This window comes from Chelmon rostratus, chromosome 13, assembly GCF_017976325.1.
Source record: "Chelmon rostratus isolate fCheRos1 chromosome 13, fCheRos1.pri, whole genome shotgun sequence".
Classification (NCBI taxonomy): Eukaryota; Metazoa; Chordata; class Actinopteri; order Chaetodontiformes; family Chaetodontidae; genus Chelmon; species Chelmon rostratus.
Window position 1 is genome coordinate 14,797,761 of NC_055670.1, and position 19,769 is coordinate 14,817,529.

Here is a 19,769-nt window from a genome sequence, read left to right on the forward strand (position 1 = left end):
AAGCACATGTTGCACTGAGGTGACTGGGAGCAAAGATAATACAGGACAACAAGCGACCAGAAGAGGCTGCAGGTCCGTGTTACACTCTCGATTGCAGTGAGGTCCTCACATTTCACGGGAGGAAAACAAATATGGCTGCTTCAGCCAAACACACAATGAGCCGCGTACTTGGAAAGCACCCTCACCACTTCTCCAGGAAAACAGATAAGACGAGAGAGGAGGCAACTGAATGGTCATATTTCTGTGTGTGTGTGTGTGTGTGCGTGTGTGTGTGTGTTTGCGCAGATACTCCACAGTACATGTGTTGTTATTCCGTCTCCTCATCATATGATGTGACCTTTGTTTTTTATCTTCTTCTTCGGATAATTCACAGTTCAGATTTCAGAGCCTCGGGGACTTTGCCATGTTTGAAACATCAGAGATGCTCAAAGGGAAACTGAGCCGGAGACGTCTCACATTCCTCCGGTTTGTCCCGCTGCGGGCTTTTATTGCTTGGTTTCATTGTTGGTTTCATTCCTGGGAGATAAGTCACTGAGCTCTGTCCTCAGAGCCACAGCATCAATATTTATTCACGTCTTCATAAATTTGTTTCCAAATAATCTGCAGACTAAACAGCGTCCTGTAGACGCAGCTAAAAGGCAGATGGAGCAGATCAGGTCTAGACTCAGACTAATACGCTTTACTATTTCCAGTTCAGTCCTCTGGAGGTGCAATAAAGTTCTATTAGTGTCCATTATAACAATTATAGTGGAGCAGTTTTCCTACAGGAATTGTGGAGCATCATACTCTGACCCACATGGCGCTGCCAACAATTTACAACGCTCCAACAAAAGCCTGACTAACCCAGCAGTGATGTAACAGTGTGTGTCTACTGTTATTGATTGTCAGCTTCAAAAAAACAAATTAAATCACAGTTTGGATCTGCTCCGAATTCAGAATCCAAACAGCAAATTCAATTTATTTTGAGCACAAACTGGCTCTAATCACCGCGATTAATTCATTCCTGCTCATGATTTCAGTGGGGATGCAGCAGCATCGTCGGTGTTACCGATCTGAGCGGTGTAATGATGGCTGGAGATTCATTTCATGCCACTTATAACAGCTTGTGACTCGTGATTGATCAGTGAAAGCGTTCACTGTGCGGATTGATCTTCTCCAAATGGAGCCTGGTGTTGACACCCGTACACTGCTGGACACGAGGCAGACAAACACATAACTCTCCTCGAGTCCTGGATTTTGGGATGAAGCTGTTTAAGCGTCAGAGCCGGGACAGACAGTCAGTTGTTTCTGCTGGTATTTCCCTTTCTTCTTTCTTTCTTCATTTATTCCCTCCATTCTTCTCTAACAAAACTGACAAAAACAAAAGCCCCACAAACTTTTGCACAGCAGTCAGATAAGACAACAATCTGATGACTGTTGTGGGTGTTTTTCTTAATTTTCTGACATTTCATAGACCAAACAGCTGATCAATTAATCGAGAAAATAACCATCAGATTGATTTATAATAACAATAGTTAGTTGCATCCCTACTGTTAAGTGAGTCTTGGTAAACTATGATTTTCTTTCTGCCTCATAAATTAAAATGCATAAAAGGAAACGCAAAGTCGACCCAGACTAAATGCTGGGAACAGTTCTCCTCACTGCGTTTCCTCCTCGCTGAAACCACACCCTGCTGCTGCTTTGTTCGACCAGCTCTGCTGAATATTCACGCTCAGGCGGGGTCGGCCTCTCTGGACCTTTACTGACAGATATGTATTCAAGCCTTTAGAAATGACACATGGGCAGATAGAAAATCACAGCCTTGTGTACACAAACACTGTCTTGTTTATCACTGCCTCCTTCTCTTTTTCCTTTTTCCACTCAGTCTGACTCTCTCTCTCTCTTACAGTGAATCCATCTGCTTGAGGGGGGATCACACCCAGACCCGGGAGACACGGGGGGAGCAGAAGGAGACAGGCTTATTAACAGGGAAAATTGTGAAAACACACAGTTTTACATTAGATCCTTCGATATTTTCATGTTGATATCACCTAACATACAGCAAATCCTAAAAGCATTTGTTTAACACACACACACATATGCCCACAATAATGTTTGTGTGAGCATGTTATTTCTGTGAGCACGCTCGTGAATGCGCATCAGTCACATAAAGGCTCACATAATGGCTCCATTGACCAATAATCCAGAAAAGACTGAGGGGCCATCAATGACCTGTTTTCAACCCCAGAGACTGCATGGCTGCAGGCCGCGGACAACTTCAGCAATCACACTTAGAGTCACAAAGCAAAGCATCCAGCCAAAGAGTAAAATAAAGGGTTCATTAATTGGGTTTAATTATTATTTGTGCACAAGATGAAAAGGAAAATGTCTTTGCTTTTTAGGGGCTTAAGAGCAACTTTGTGAAATGACCAATTTCAATTTAGGGCTGCAACTATTGTCATTAAATACTATTTTATTAGAATTACAGTGATTAACCTGCTGAGTATTAACTGTTTGGTCTATAAATAAATATAATTTACAATTCAGATAATAAAATATGAGCCACAGCAACATCATATGCTGTATGTGTCAAATTATTCATGAATAAAAATGGTGTTTGGGGCTCGTATGCTAACACAGTTCAGTCTCTATTTATTGTGTTCATTGAGATGAAGATGACATCACTAGCAGCAGCTATTTAGTTCAGGTGACCTCCTCCTCTTCCTCCTCCTCCTCCTCCTTTTCTTTACATGCGCACCCCTCTGGGAATAACTCGCACACTGTTAATCCAGCTGGTGCCATCTGGCCACAGAGCGTGCGCACACACACACACACACACACACACACACACGCACGCACACACACACACACACACACACACACACACACACACACACACACACACACACCCACACACACACACACACACACACACATTCAGCTTCAGTATGTCTGCTGTATCCTGCTGGTCCACGAGACAGTGATGAATGCTGATATGATCATAAATGTGACAGCAGCCAGGTCAGCCTGCTAAATCGGAGGCGGACACTCTTGAGTCTGCAGGCTGAGCACTCAGGCGGGGAGCTGCACATAAGTGTGAGCACCGAAGCAATGGGTAATGGTATATCCCACCCCCCGAGGGGAGAATGCTGCCAGGATACATTTACCAAACCACCTCTGACGCTGCACAGACAGACAACACGCACATAATACCCCAAACATACTGGATTAACTGGGTTAAATAAAGATTACGACTGAATCAGGAAATGCAAGAAAAACCCTCAGCAGATATGTCATCCAAGAACACGGGATCACATGAGGTCAGCCGGCGATCCTGAAGACGGAGATTTTTCAGCCGAACATTCCTATCATTCTGCTGCAGAGGCTCAGGACAGAGAGGAGACACCCATACGCCTGGCCCAATGACCAACACATCCTGAGCTCGCATGTGAAGATCACATGAGACCAGCCTGAGCTCAGCTGCAACACCCTGATCCCACTCCCAGTCATACACACAAATAAAAGAAAATCTGTATTTTACGAAATCCCACTGAGGGCGGTGAAATGTTTTTGGACTAAGAACAACACCCCGTGGCATTCTCCGGCCACATTAAGGCAATAAATAAGACGTGTGGTCTGTGTGATTTCTCAACCTCCGACCTGGTGCGGTGAATCCTTTTCAGCTGTGATAAGCCTCTTTCACACGTAGTTCCTGGAAAACTACTGGGAAAACCTTTGAGGCACCATTTGTGATTTTCACTCTTCGTGCATGCAGATAGATTCAGGAACATTTCTTTCTTGCGCCTTTTGAACAACGCTGGAACGGACGGGGCAAGGGACAGTTCAGCAGCACTTATGGATGCCAACCACCAAAAAACTCAACAAAAGAAGAAGAAGATCGGTCAAGGTCGGATACACGCGGTAGAAGACGTCTCTTCAAAGGTTCAGGAACGTGGAGGACGAGGAGCTGTGTTTGTCTTTGCTGTTGTATTTAATATTCAGCAAGTTTGCGAGACAAGTAATGTCTTTTTTGTGATCTACTCAAACCATAAAAACGCATTCAATACATCATTGGCGGAGTCTTGTGATTGGTTCTCTCGCTTCTTTCGTCAGACAGATGTAACCCTTTACATGCTTGTCCCTGCAATGTTGCTGCTTTCATCCAAACAGCCGCACCAGCATTTCCCCCGAAATGTTGCTGGTCCTTGAGGTGTGACGACCCCAACGACCTCATGCAGGGAACGTTCCTGAACATTTCAGGGATATGCTGCACGTGTGGCAGAGGCTATAGAAGGTGTTTCCATCAGTCAGAGTCATCCCTGCCCCTCTGAAAACACGTGGTTGATTTCTCACGCTACAAGAATCCCAACCGCTGACCATGGAAACATCAAACACATATGCTCAGGATGAGGGAACGTGGACATCTTTTTTAACTCTTCGCGCTCCTGTTTTCTTCCTTTCTCCCACATGCAAACTAGAAGCGAGTTGTATTAAACTCCAATGAGAGAATTAGACCGTTCAGAACTGTGTCTTAGCTAGCTGAGGAGCAGCAGCTTTTCCACTCCTTCATACGTCACCTGTCTTTACATGAACCGTCAAGCACTGCAGCAGAGGGATAACACAGGGCCTGTGACAGAGTCTGGAGGTGGAAATGATGCTACATGTTGAGATCCTGTCAGTCCTTGGGCCCTACCCTGTTCCTTCCCCAGGCCCTGACCTGACAAGGCCCAAATGCAGCTAACGGACGAGCACATGCGCCGCTCGCAGGGTTGTTCAACACAAAGGCCTTCCGCGAGATAAAAGCGGTCCTGGGAGCTCATTTTCGATCTACACTCTCTGACCCACAAACCTTCGAAACTATTCTTTAACCGTCCATCGCCACCTCCCTCCCTCTCTCTCTGTTTCTCTGCCTCTCTCTCTCTCTCTCTCTCCCTCTCGAACAGGATTTCCTCCAGACACAAAGACCACCATGTAGTGCCAAACAGATAAGCTCAGGCCAGTGACTTGACACAAGGAGCCCATTCCTGTCATTCTTACTTTATTACAAAAGGTGTTGATCCCGCAGCTGAGCCCCGACATGAAGCACATGTGCAAACAATTAACCTTCTCACATACACACCGGGCCACGCCCAAGTTGTAATGCAATCTTACAAATTACAGATGAGCGATGAGGGGAGGCTTTACATCTACACTATACCAGTCAAAGCCTGTAGACTTGAATGCAAGTGCTGACTTGAAGATTTTCATTTAAACAAATGTCTGTTGCCAAATGAGGTCACACAACAGTGATTGAGTGTGTGTCCCAATGATGAGGGTATTGCAATAGTCATGTACTTGCAGCATTATGAGTCAGGTGTTCAACATTCTAACTTTGCTGTATTAAGTTACTGCTAATGCATGTATGCTCCTGCATACACAAGTTTATTATGAAGCTGTTGCTCTTATGTTGTAGTTATTTCTAACAAATCTGTTGTATTAAACGTCACCAGCAAACACAGGTGTCGCAAAATGAACCAGGACTGAGATCTTAAGGACTACAACTTCAATGGGTTTATAAAATCATGTGGGTACAGAGAGTTAAAGTGAATCAATGGCAGTATAAATGCTTCAGCAGGGAACAAGAAGTCTTCTTACCTTCCCATAGTCAGTGGTGAGGACCAGGGACGAATCATCACAAGAGCTGACGGTGGAGGGGAGGAGCTGCTCTTTGTGTCTCAGCCAGACTCGGGCCCCCTGCAACACAGCAGCCACAACAACACCATTAACATCTGGACACGGCGCTCAGATTGGAGTCATCTGTTTGACATTTGCATCACCGACTCATTTCACAAAGCTCATGGGCTTCATTCGCTTATGTAGACCATTACCAGAGAGAAACCCAGAAACACGTCAAAGAAATATTCCTTTTAGGTGGAACATGAATGTGCCAGGTGAGTGATGGCGGCGCAGTCAGAAGAGACAACATGAGATTGTTTTTTTTTTTTTTTTTTTTTTAGAAAAGCCGGGATTTGGGTTTTCTTCCTTCATCCTTTTTTTTCCCCCATTTTTCTCTTTTTCTCAGCGTTGCTCACCGCTCTTTGCCACATAGCCACTGCCTCACCACACAGACCTGGCACAGCTATCCTCTTATTAAACTGTCATTGCCTTTTTGCAGAGCAAAGCTGTTTGCCAGGCCTGCATGCAGAGGGTGTGTCTGAGACTAAAACTACTACTCAGAGTCATACACACTCAGTAAAACTGTCAGAAAGACTTTCAGTATCATCTCACTCCATAAAATCGCAGAATATGGTACCAAACGAGCGTTTGTCACTTCGATTAATACAAATGTTTCTGTGGCAATGATCCTTTCTTCATTTTTTATATTTCAATCAGGCAAAAAAAAACAACACACTTCTTGCCTCAGTCCCAGAATAGATCTTGGTTCCAGACAGAGATTAAAAGCAGCACTACAGCTGATCTGGGCGGCCTGGTCTCCTGTGTTTGTGTATTTATGTGAAGTCACTGACCTTCCCAGACATGTTTGTTAGCGGCTCACTAACAGGCAGCAATAACAGGAATCTGAGGCTGATTGCTCAGACTTGACTGTCATTTCCTTACAGGGGTGGAAGATACATTTATAGAAGCGGCTCCATTCTAATGACTGTAATGGATGAGTAGGGAACCGATGCCTGTACCATGTAAACATTTTCAGACTAAATCCACATTTGTACGGGTCAAAAACATCAAACATGGCCTTTGGTTAAACAATAAATTATTGATGAACCACCTGATGGTGAACATATGACATTTAAAGGAACATTTAACCTTTTGGGAAATATTCACTTTCTTGCCAGAGTCAGATCAATACAACTCTCATGTCTGTCCATTAAATACAAGGCTGCAGCCAGCAGACAATTATCTTAGCTTAGCATAAAGGCTGGAAACAGGAGGAAACAGCTAGCCTGGCTGACTCTGAAGGTAAGAAATTTGCCTACTAGCAACTCTAAAGCTCACCAACTAACATGTTACATCTGGTTTGTTTAAACTGTACAAAAACAGATGTGTGACCTGTGGTTTAAGGCGGGGTAATAAGAGTGATCTGCTTGTATTTCCTAGACCTACAGTCTGAGCTAAAACTCATAACACAAACTGAACATTTTGGCCTCCAGTGTAAGATTCATAGGATGTGCACTTGTAAGAAACATCATTAATCATGTGCAAGTGCCACCACGGAGGTGGTTGAGGAAAACACAGAGTAAAAGGGAATTGTGTGTCCAACAGAGCATAAAACTGAAGAGATCAATATGCATGGATTCCACTAGGAAACCTTACACAAGGTCACCACTTCCAGACATCAATCCTCATTAACTATTAACAACAGGCTGCCACGTACGCACACTCACTCTCATCCGTGGAGCACAACGAGTTTGCAGCCAGGGTCAGAACAAAGATCGAGATGCTTTTGTTTCATACACTATACATTTACGTGAAATGCAAGCTGCTCGTCGCAGCGCTGAATCACGGAGACAAAGAGGAAACTAGGTCAATGAAGAATTATTCTGTGCCCATTAAATTAGTTTGCTCACCAGCCCAGAGTAATGATTGGTCTCCATTCTTTTAATGTGTGATTCAGGCTTCCTTTCGGGACAAAGGGTCACTCAGCCCAACCAGCCAGTCTGCAAACCCGCTTCCATCATCAAGGATTTTTTTTTTCAGCCGGCTAATGGAGGGCAGCTAAATGTGGCTCTCTCAAACCACAGGGGACAGCAGTGAGTGGGATAAAGGGGGTCGTGTAAATTAGGAGGAGGCTGAGGTGGGGGGGGGGGGGGGGGGGGGGGGGTGGGCTGAGAGGGGAAAGAGGAAGGGTGCAGGCACCTGATAAAGTCCCGCCTCCCATTGTTTGGAAAAAGAGGCAGACAAACATCGGGACGCACACGTATCAGAGGTATTCTTCTCGACACAAGGCCACGCGTTGACTTCCATTTAATATGAGACGACTGGTGACTTCCACACCAGTGACCGACTGTGTCTGCCTGGTACCAGCCCGGCACGCAAGGCCTGTTTAGGGAAAAGCTGCTTCACGTGAGGTCTCTGAGGGCCAGCGAGGAGATTAATAGTGTTTACTCTATAGATTTTAAGAAGATCAGCTGCTGTTATGTAACTGGAAATCACAGGGACTTGAATTCAGCAGAATATTGCCGGCACTCGTCGTCTTGTAGAGGCTGTTTGAACTCACAGTGGAGCTGACAAAGTGAAGAAACATGCAGTGAGTAGGTTGTAACAAAAGGCAGATTACATGACACGTTACACAGAATAATACGTCAGGCAAGTTGTGGCATGGAAAGCAGTGGGGTGGCTCATAATACTGTGTGTTTATACACCACATCCCGGTATTGCTTCAATTTCAGTGACGCAAATATTAATTTTCCAAGAGCTAGACATGAATGGTTGAGCTGAGTCAGAACCTCTGAGGTTTTCCATTCAGGCTTTCCATTTAGATAAAGTCAGATAAAACGCTCCAAACAGCATGCTCATTGCACACAGTTCTAGTTCTTAAACAGGATTAAGAGACAGAATAATCAACATAATACCTGGTTAATTAAATGAGTCAACACTACTGCATATAGCAAACCAAAAGTCAGCAACAAGCGGTCCCATAAAGTCTGTCTTGGCTTCTCTGGAGAACTGCCCAGAAGGCACTATAATCAAAACTGAGTAGAAACAGCCCCCCTAAAAAAACTTACTCTGCACATGTATCAGATTCTACAAATCATTAAAGCTCACATTCAGACAAGAGACAAATCTATACACAAAAAAACATCAATAAACTTAACGGGCAGTCAATTAAGAACAACCCCAGCACAACAGGGTTCTCCAATATGCCTTACCCTCGAAGATGTTGCACCCTTAATGTATGCAAGTTTGACTTACTTTGCTTTGGATTTCTAAGTTTTTAAAGGACCAGTGTGGAAGATTTAGGGGTAACTGTCAACCTGTCACCTCACCGCTAGCTGCCATTAAATCCTACACAGCTCTTAAATGTGCACTGCTGCTACAAACCATCACAGAACGAGGACGCATTCATCGCCGCATCTTGCCAAAGTAAAGACCACTAGCTGCTGGTAAATGGTCGTAGGGTATAAGAAATCTATCCTGAAAACATTTAGGTTTAGCCTTAAATAAAAACAGGGGTCTGTCTGGATGACTGATCAGCCACTAAAGTTGGTGGTGGGATTCTCCAATGAGTCGAGGGCTCAAGAAAGCCAGCACCAGATGTGTTTGTCCATTTGTTTGTGTCTTTGTGTGCTAGCTTGGTGTGTGTGTGCGTCTGAAGCTGAAGGGTATAAAGTGGAGATGAATTGTCTCAGCAACAGATGGTCTCACCAAAACTCCTCCCCCTTGTCCCCTACATCCTCAGGAGCTCCGTCACTAAGTCAGGACAAAGGCAACCACTTGTGACTGAGAGCTCAGAAGTTAACCAGGCGGAAATATCCCAAACAAAGGCCAGCTGGGACGTAAAGGGACAAGGGTATCAGCTCGTGTTAAGTCTCCCAAACTCGAATCACCTGCTGCAGCCTAACTCACCACTGACCAAACCAGTGAAACAGTGTGTGCACTGAAAAGTTCAGTGTTTATCTGATGGCCTTCACTGTGTTTAATTATCAGGCCTCAGTAACCAGATGTTTTAATAGCTCCATTAAAAAGCAAAGCTGAACTGCTGCCATGACATTTCCAGATCAGGCTAATTTCAAATTCTCAATGCTGCATGCCACTGAGCACGTGTAGCACCGCTGAGGCAGAACCAGCTGACAATAGTAATCCAATCTGCCAAAACAGGGCGCACACGCCGACGTCCCATCATGCTTTCTGACACAGAAACCACTCAGGCCGAATGATTCGATCGCAGAGCTGGAGGCTTGAGTTTCTGCAGCTTGTATAATGACATCCAGCTCGGAGATCTGATAATGAATGAGCCTTAAATATTTAAGGGCATACACGCTACAAGGTGCCACGGCTCTTTCTCCGCTGTCTGGCGTAGCATGAGCGCAGGTGGTATCGGGTGTTCGCATCAGTCAGGACAAAAGAAAACTAATTAACTCAGCCTGACTTGAACACGGGTGAACAATTAGTTATGAAAAGACTATTTCTTGGATCGTGGTGTGGTTTCGAGGAGCGGTGAGTGAAGGCCTGCCCAGCAGACAGCAGTGAACGGCTGCTGGTGCTGCAGGCGGGGCTGACTGCTGGCCAGGACTGATGCCTGGCTGAGAGATGAGTACATCCAGCTGGATTCCTGACAAGCATCTCATTTGTTGTGGTCACATGTGGAGGAGGATCACAGGAACACGCTCACCAGGAACATTTTCGTCCAAAGGAAATTCTACCTGTTGCTGCTTTCACTTGTCCCTCTCACATTTCCTTGCTTTCGCCCGCTCTTTAATGACTTTTTCAGTTCAGCATTTGTTTTGGACGAGAAGTTTCCAGCGACCGTCTTGTTTTTATGTAGGGGACCACGGCTCAGCACTTCATTTGCACCTCAAATACCAGAACATAAGAGCATTATCATGACAACAGAGAGGCATGAGGCCAAGTCATTTAACTCTTTGTGACCTTGCTGACGGTGCCTGGACAGATGTGCAGTCCAGAACACTGGCTGGCTGGCTGACCTGCCATTAATAAGGTCAAATAGCATATTGACACTTATGTTGCCAGTGTGTGTGTGTGAAGTAAGTGTGTTGTTATTGTAAAATTAGGTAAAGGTCAACTTAAAATATGACATATTGCTATTTCCTATTAAAATCATTCAAACCAGTGGCATTCCTCAATCTGCATGGCAGGGCTTTGGACTGTACGTTTGGTGAAAACATGAAGAACGGGGTCAGTCGGCTAGTGGAGTCTCTCTTTTTTGGATGAAAAAATTAATATTTTGCATTTGAAATTTGGTTGTAATTGATATATGCAAAGAATAATAACGCCACAGGAATGTATGTGGCCAGAGGAGTTTAAAAACAACAACAACAGGTAACAATGCAGGAGTTTATTGCTCTGTCCATCAAAAGGGAGCCAAATTCAGGGATTGAAACCAAATCTCCCGAATGCTGAGCGAGTGGAATGAGGACGAATCCACCAAGTAGCTGGTGAGATTAAACAAATGAGCTGAGTGCAGCTGGGAGGGGAATCTGGGCAAAGGTCCCTCTGGGTCTTTGGCCTCAAGCTTTCCATTGGAGCAAAAACTGTACATCCAGCTGCAAAACCTCAGATGAAACTTAACTGGATATAATTCAACATCACAAATACAGCAAAACGGTTATTTATCATCTTGTTACAGCAACATTTTCACCCATCTCGGTCTTTGTTGGGATTTTTTTTCCTTCTGCTGAGCAGATCCACTGAGGTTAAGCTTCATTCTCAAGAGCTCTTCAGTGTTTACCGAGGGACATTTTTTGCACCAACTTTCAAGCGTTCAGTCATGCCGCCCTCCGGCAGCATGCTAGCTTCTGTAACCACCAGGCCACAGTCATCAGGCTCATCACGTTGTTTGTAACTGCTGTGCAGAGAACAACGATCAGTGATTTAAACACATGTGTTTACTCCTTCATGCCCCTTTTACGTTTCATTGTTTCTTTGTTCCCGTAACGTCTGCCAGCCTGCTGCACGCGCTGCAGCCGATGCCCGCAGCCAGCGCGGGGCGAGGGCGGGGAAGGGCAGGGTGTGTGACGGTCCGGGAGGAGAAATCAGATGATTAAAGGCAACCCTTCAGCATCTGTGCTGGGAGGCCTATGAATTAATGATGGAGGGAGCAGCTGATCAGAAATTAGCTAATGGAGGAGGAGGAGCCCCGTGGGGAACAGGGCTTCCCCCACTCTGTGGTGGAAAAGGGGGGTAAAGGGCGGAGGGTGCAGTTCATCAATTGTTCTTGACTCCAAGGAGCTGCCTGACCCCCCCGCTGAGGAAGCTATAAACAGACTTAAAGCAGGATGGCCTGGAGCAGCAGCCTGATCGGTTAACACAGTGAGGCAACCCGTGCTTCATTTTCATATTGAAAGAGTGTTTTTGTTACTGAAAACGATCGAGGTTTAAATGCAACTGTGTCGCCGGGTTAATGGAAATCAAACACATGCAATGCAGCAGTGGTTCGCTGTCATCACTGTCTCATAAACTGTTTTCATTAACGTACTAAAGTCACAACATTCGCTGCAAACAAAGCGAGTGTGCGCAGGTTTGTGTTCATGTGTCTGAGTGTGTTTGTCTGTTGTCTGTCTTTGTGTGTCTGGGGGAGTCAAAACACACCTCCCCCACCATCATGTCATGTAGCTAATCTGCCATGTTGCTAATGAGTATATTGAGGAGAATTTGCATAACAAATTATGTCTTAAGGAGCGCAACAAAAAGAAGAGGAACACTTGACACTCGGCCACAGACTCCTGGCACAGCACCCTGTTTCACAGCCTTATCCCGTGTGAACATACTTTCCTTCCACCACTGTTCTACAGTGATCAAAGCATCAGTATGATCCTGTGCTCGGGGTGATGATACTTCTCCTAACAACAAAATGGGACGAAGAGGCGGCAAATAATATGATTATTCCTGCCTGTTTGATGGGATTATCGGCTAAGCTTCGTGACTTTGAATATCTGCAGAGCCACCTGGCACATTCCTCCTCCTGTCCGTCATCTGCATATCTGCCCTCGCTGTACTCATCTGTGGACTGTTGTAGGGTCACACAGCAGGAATGCCAGAGATATTTGAGGAATGGCGCCCGGTCAGGGCTGTCAGAGACGGAGGATGTTTGTGTTTGACTGTGCGAGGCATCTGGGCCAGTCGGGTAGTGGTTGTTAAGGTTGGAGCCGTCGCTGGATGACCTGTTACTTTGCTTTTGACCTTCGCTCTGATCTCGCTCTGCCGCAGATTGATCTATCGGCACACAGGGGCCTTCGGGTGTGTGTTGTATGTCTAACACAAATGATTGATGAATTAAAGATGACAAAAAGTTCATCAATGTCAATGTTGATGAGTGATTTTAAATTTGTATATAACCAGATGTATTCTAAGCATTTGTTATTATTTTCTTATTTTGTAGACTGGTATCAATAACGTTTACACATACACAGACCTTTTTTCTGACAATTTGTAGACCAAATGGTTAATCTATTGCTCAGAAAAACGAGTCAGCGGCTAAATCAATAATGAAAATGATGAACGATGAAAATAGTGCAGCTACTTCCAATATTCTCCCAGCAGCCTCCACCTACGACTCACAGGAGCTGCGTCACCAGCTGCACATGCACACACATCACGTTTAAAGCTTTTAATTTATAAGGGTACAGAGGGAGGGACCTTCGGTGGTCAGGATGATGTAACTGTGCCCCAAATGGCTGGACACACTGGAGATATATGTACGAGGTTGTGCAGCGTTTTAAAGTTCACACAGTGAGACGAAGACATGTGGCTATTTCTCTCTTGCTGGGGGAATCTTGCGGGGATTATTTTTATATTCTGTCTGAGGATGAGGATGTGAAGGAAGGTTGGGTTCAAGTAGGAGAGATAAACATAACACAAACAAAACACAACCTCAGGCCAAACCACACACACTCATGTCTAATAAAACAAACGGGGAGTGGATGGGAATGCGAACAGGTCATGGCTGTGGATTGTGCCATGCTGTGTTGTTTGCTTCTGTTAAGCACCAAGGTGCCAGCTAGGCTCTTCAGGCCACAGCAGTCGCGCAGTGTGGGATGTGTACTTAGGCCCGGCGGGGCGTCCGCCATGCAATTAGTCCTGAAATTACAACTGTGCAGTAACCTCATCATGAGGGAGTCAACAGTTTTACTGCTTTTTAAAAAATGTTCTTTAACTGAGGCTACACTCCCCTGTGGATGCTGCATGTGAACTTACACACATAGGAAAATGCAATATACAGGCAAGTGTGTGCTGCCTCCGTGCGCAGTAATCATAGGGGGCTAAAAAAGGAAAGTCAACATCTGGGCTGGGAGCCGTAATCACAGGTTGGCTGTTATTAAGCTGCCAGATGAGACCTCTGAACTGAGAGGATTTAAGCGACTCTGATTACCAGCTCACAGTGTCTGTCAGGTAGGGCAGTCAAGGTGAAGGCCAAGAGATATTTATTGTGTGAGGCGTACGCAGCGATAAACAGCTGCTTAAGAGATAGAGGACGGATCCATTTTTCTTTAAGAAACCTTGACGCACAAATACGCTGCGTGCAAATCTGGTTCAAAAAATAATTGTTGTGTTTGCAGACTGGCTGGATTGATCAGGTTCACAGCCCAGATTCACCTGTTGGAGGTGTACATGAAGAGACAGCATATCTGACATCTCACTACAAATGCTGAGATGTGAGAGGAATAGTTCAACCTGTTGGCTTTCTTGCTGAGAGTTAAATGAGAAAATTGACACCACTCTTACAACTACTTGCTAAATATGAGGCTACAGCTAACAGCCGATTAGTTTAGATTAGCCAGAAGTAGCCCAGCACATTAACCCCTGTAAAACAGCAAATTCATGTTTTAACACTCTGGGTTTTGTACCTATTAAACAAACATCATATTACATGTTAATTAGTGAGCTTTAGAGCTGTTGGCAGGTGGATTTTGGTACCTTTGTATAGAGCCAGGCTAGCGGTTTACCCTTGTTTCCAGTCTTTGCACTAAGCTAACTTAAGCTAACAACGTTGAGGCTCCAGCTAAAAATTTAGCATACACACACGAGAGTGGTATCAATCTTCTGTCAACACTCTGGCAAGAAAGTGAGCATATTTCCAAACATGTCAAACCATTTCTTTAATGAGATTTGAAGTGTTTAAAATTTTAACATGAAAATAAACAGCTCAAACCGTCCTGACGTAACTGTGCGTGACTGTGCAATGACTTCCTCATTACACTTTAAATTCTCAGATTTAGCAGACAATGGTTGAGGAGGGCGTTCTCTCTCATCATCACCTTGTCGAGGTGGCGAAAAAGTAGTGATTCGCCCAAACGCCTAAGGTGATTTATATTTCAGAGAATGACACACCCGGGATTGCCCTGATACGGATGTGCACACACACACACACACACACAGGGAGGGCAGGAAGGATGGGTGTTGGAGAGCAGACTGAATGCAACATGTTTTTATAAGCTGTGTCTTGTGAATATAAAACATTACATGATATTCTTCTGCTGAACACTGTGTGACTGGAGGGAGTGTGACTAACAGGGTTTGTGTGTTCGTAATCAGGCTGGCTGTCAGTGAAAGTCAATGAAGAAGGAGGGTGTTAAAGGAGTAGTTCGCCATTTTGGGAAACGTGCTAATTTGTTTTCTGACCAAGAGTTAGATGAGAAGACTGATGTCTTTAAGGTATATATGAAGCTAGCACCAGCAGCAGTTTAGTTTCATATATACCGTAAAGACATATATGAAGCTACCGCCAGGAGCAGTTTAGCTTAGCTTAGCACAAAGACTGGAAACTAGGGGAAAGAGCTAGCTTTGCTCGATCCAAAATAGGGTCCATGGATAGTTTGTCCATCATCCTGAGCTAATTGACATGGCGCTGCATTATTTGCTATTTGCTTGTCTGAAGATGTTCCTTTTCCGTTAATCCCGACAAACGCAGACAGCTTTGTCTGAAAAGCTTGGTGATGTAGTGATGGCGATAAAGCTAAAGTCAACAGCGTGGTGTCAGCAGGAGGTTATCACAGCACTGAGCCCTCTATGTGGCCGGTCCGCTGGCTGATAGACCAGGGTCAGATTACTGATAGACACAAGAAATGCAAACACAGGCCAGCCAGGTGAAAAGGGAAGATTCAGACTATTGTAACAAACAGCTGAATCTAGTTTTGAAGCAGGCTTAAAATGGCGAAATGATATTAAAATGGGAAATTCGCCAAATTCAAATTTCTGATTATGAGCGGTGGTTTCCAAACCTAAACTGCCTCCCAAAACACCAGGCATCTGTGCCATTATGAGGAAGGATTATCCATGTTATTCGGTGTGTGGTCAGACAATGCCTGTTGGTAATTAGTCCCAGCGCGCTCGTGACAGATTAAACCACCTCCGGACTGTACCAAAGCTGCAGGAGTTCTGCTGACGCACACGTGAACCACTGCCTTATTAATACCTCCCTCTGTTTGTTCATAAACAACCAGCTTCAAGACTCCAGCATTGTTTGAAAGTCCCCTAAATGGATGTGATAATGCCCACAATAACCACTTCAAGCTTAATTACAAGTTATGGGAGACTAAATTTAAAGGAATGCAGGATCCATTAGCCATTTCTGCACCCTTCCTTCCTTACATCCTAACTTTACTTCCTGACTTCCTTCCTTGCCCCATCAGCCGTCTGCATGGCTGGTAGTGAAGACAGAAGATTCTCGGCTCTCTCTCTAAAGTGGCAGCTGGAGGAAGTGACAACTGGGTAGAAAGACCCTGAGTAGAAAAATAGTCCACCCTCTGGAGCAGGTTGGCCTTTCTCACGTTACCCATTTCAACGCAGAATGCTTACCGAGCATGCCGATCCACGGCTCCGGCTTCAAAGATCCAGACATAAACAGCGCTCGGGGCTAAGAGGGATGTTTCAGGATGAAGAGAATGCGTGTGTGTGTGTGTGTGTGTGTGTATGTAGGGTGGGTGGTGGCGATGGTGTGAAACCTAAAGCCTCGTCACAACAGCTCTACAATGCATGGATGACGGGCGGCCATGACCGGGAATTTCAAGGGTCAAGGCTGGGAATCTGGGATTCCCTCTGTCAGAGTGTCTCAGAGAGAGAGGAATTCGGTGTGTAATGCAAGGAAGGAGTTAACGGGTGTGGAAAGGTCCTCGTGTGGCTTTACAGTAGGTGGCAGCTGCTGCTATAAAGGAACTGATTACCAAGTTTAGAAATGCACATACCTGGGATTCAACTTCGTCAACAGGATGTTTCACAAAGACATAAAATATCTGAGGGGTTCTGTGGTGTGTGAATTGTGTGTGTGTGAACAATGTTTTCATCTGTGAGGAGATGAAAGAGAGGAAGAGAGATTAATCTATCTTTAAACAAGCGTATAAAAAGCCTCTCTGTGGGAACACTTTACATACAGGGATCATATGAAAGTCTAGGATGACCAAACCCAGCAGCCTGGCAGACGTTAGACGGCGCAGGCAAAATGTCTGACACACTTCGGACATTTGTGTGTGTTCAGTGGGTCACAACCACCCAGAGGACGGATTGGGCGCGGAGTCGAGGCTGCGTCGCTGAGGGTTTTACGGCGTTGTGTCAACTCCTGAGAGGAAAGGTCACGCTGATGGACAGGATGGGCTTTCCTCTGAGCACACACGCCTTGTGCCCGCCACTCCTCATACTCTGCCACTATCTCTAAACCCTGCTATTAGTCATCATCACAAACAGTGACAGGCAAGAGGAAGAACTGACTGAGCTAAATCAATAAACCTGATCGTTCTTTTGCAGATTTAAACATGTTAACAGTCATATCATTCACGTGTTGACATCCACATCGTGTTAGCTGTCAGAATCAGACTGATTCGCTGGATGCACGGTAATGAATCATGCAAGATTTATCCAGCTGCATTGGTTTTCACAGAGTTGAGTTTAATCTTCGTCTTACTTCACTTCCAGGATTCCCGCTTAATTAAATCCACGCTGGTCGCACTGAGGAGTCCAGGATGCTGGCTTCGTTCCATGACCCCAAAGTCATTTAAAACCAGGACATTTCATTCATTTGTTTGAATGCTGTTTCTCATATAAACGGTGAGTCAAACACCTCTGTTTTGCTGCTGTTCTACAGCTGCTGCCTATTCATGACCACCACTGACATCGTCACTACTTGGTGGTCAAAGTGGGCCGTCCCATTTGAATATACTGACAAAAAAAACGGCAGCAGCCACCATTCAGACCGACGCATTCTGATCAAAATTACACACAGAAACTTTTTTCTTCCCAGATAAATTCTGCCGATCAGGACACAGGAAAGCGCTTTTGGTCACATCGCAGGATGAGAAGCAGTTTGCTACGTAACCACAGCAGGAAATAAAAAATAAAAAAAGAATCCTGGATGAACTCAAACAAATCTTTGGGGAAATCTCACACAGTTGGCGCAGGACGAAGGACACACACCAAATTACAACAATGATCTCTGCTGACCCACAATTTAGTTCACCTAAATCTGTTCGCTACACGGCTGGTTTACATAACAGAGTGTTGAGAATTTAATACATGCCGCTACCTTCATGGGCTTTTGATGTTAGACGGAAGTCAACCAAAGATGGCATTTAGTAGGGAAATATTACTCTTTCTTGCCAAAAATGACAAGAATTCATTGTTTCCCAACCTTGTGATGTGGAAACAAACAGCATTAGACCACTAGCTTTAATAGTTTCCAGTACTGAACCAGAAATATCAAATCATTACCTTAATTCTTAAAAAGTGCAACTGTTCCAAAGTGTCGTGCACACGCTCCTCGGACAGGAGATCTGAAACACTGAGTCACAGCACAGCACATCGCTGAGGCTCAGGTACTGCTGATGCTGACGGAGGAGGCGAGTGGAGGCACTCTGAGAGGAGGAGACTGGCCTCACTCACACACCGTCTGTCTTTCTGCGTGCCCTCTGAGTCAGAGGAGGATGACAAATCAGACCTATAGCCGGTCTCTGCATGGCCTCTCTGAGCGTGTGAGTGTGCCGCTGTCTGGGCTGATTTGCAGATGACACATCCAGCCTATATGGGCATATACTCAGCTCTCTTTTACGGGCAGCTAGGCTGGATTTACTGCCATAAAAGTTAAAAAGAGCCAGAAATAATGAGTCTGAGGGGCAGAAAATGGCAGAGATGCTCTCACATTAGTGCTTGGAGTCCTGTTTGGCTTTGTTTGCCAGTAATTAGATGATCTGGGCAGAATTGTAGGGGAGATTTTTAAAGTCATGCACAGCAATAGTGTTTATAAATGTGTACAAGGCTTGTTCCCACTACAGCTGCATCCTGAAAACCAGCCCAGTGCAAGCACACCACCACCACCACCACCCCCACCAGTCTGAGATCTATATATATATTTATAAATGGCTGAGAAATCATCACAAAGACCACAAACAGCAGGCTAAACGTGAAAAAGTGTTGCATTGTGGCGATAAGTTAACTAACAGTTTACAGGAGCTGCAGTTAGAGCTGATCTGGAGCCAGCCCGGCTCAGAAACGCGCATAACACCGCACAGCAGCCGAAAGCAAAACAAAGAGCGTCGCGGACCCGAAATAATTTAGGAACCACGTTAAAAGTAGAGACACAAGTCTTAAAAGCACATGTTTCCCGAGAGGAGGAAGTGGTCTAACTCACCTCTGAGAAGAAAGTATCCATTTTAACCAGTAACCTCACGTCCCTTTGTAGTCTGAGTTCAGGGTACCACAGCTGCGGAGGAGAGGAAGCTGTACTCCCGAGTGATTCCCATCCGCCTCGCCTCGGCTCGGCTCGGTAAAGTGTCTTCTCTTCGTGTCCCGGCTCAGACTCTACCGGTCACACACACTCATCGTGCGGTCCTGTTTTCCTCCACTTCAGCGCAGTTTGCTCGGCCTGTGTGGGGCTCCGTTTCTGCTGTCTACTCATTTCAATGAAGCCGGCACATTATGCAGAGAGGCGGAGCCTGCAGGGTCCCAGACCTCCCCTCAGCATACGCCCTCTTTGTGTCCCTGTCTACAAAGGCTGCAACGGGTTTAAAGGATGTGCACGTTTTGAGACAGTTCTGAGACAACAGCAAATGAACAATGAGCAGGAATACTTGCCAAAGTAGTGATATTAACTTGTATGCTGGATTCACCAAGTTATCCGGGCATGTGCT

General features: G+C 45.2%; 1 protein-coding gene across 1 annotated transcript in view; it reads right to left on the reverse strand.

The window, feature by feature from the left end:
* myo10l3 (myosin X, like 3) overlaps positions 1-19,457 on the reverse strand; it is a 56,090-nt gene extending 36,633 nt beyond the window's left edge. The window contains exons 1-2 of the mRNA XM_041951086.1: positions 19,271-19,457; positions 5,614-5,712 (exon numbers count right to left, since the gene is read on the reverse strand). Coding sequence (XP_041807020.1) covers positions 5,614-5,712; positions 19,271-19,291 — 120 coding nt within the window. The 5' untranslated portion in view covers positions 19,292-19,457. The remainder of the gene's footprint in view (positions 1-5,613; positions 5,713-19,270) is intronic.
* Between the last annotated feature and the right edge of the window lie 312 nt (positions 19,458-19,769).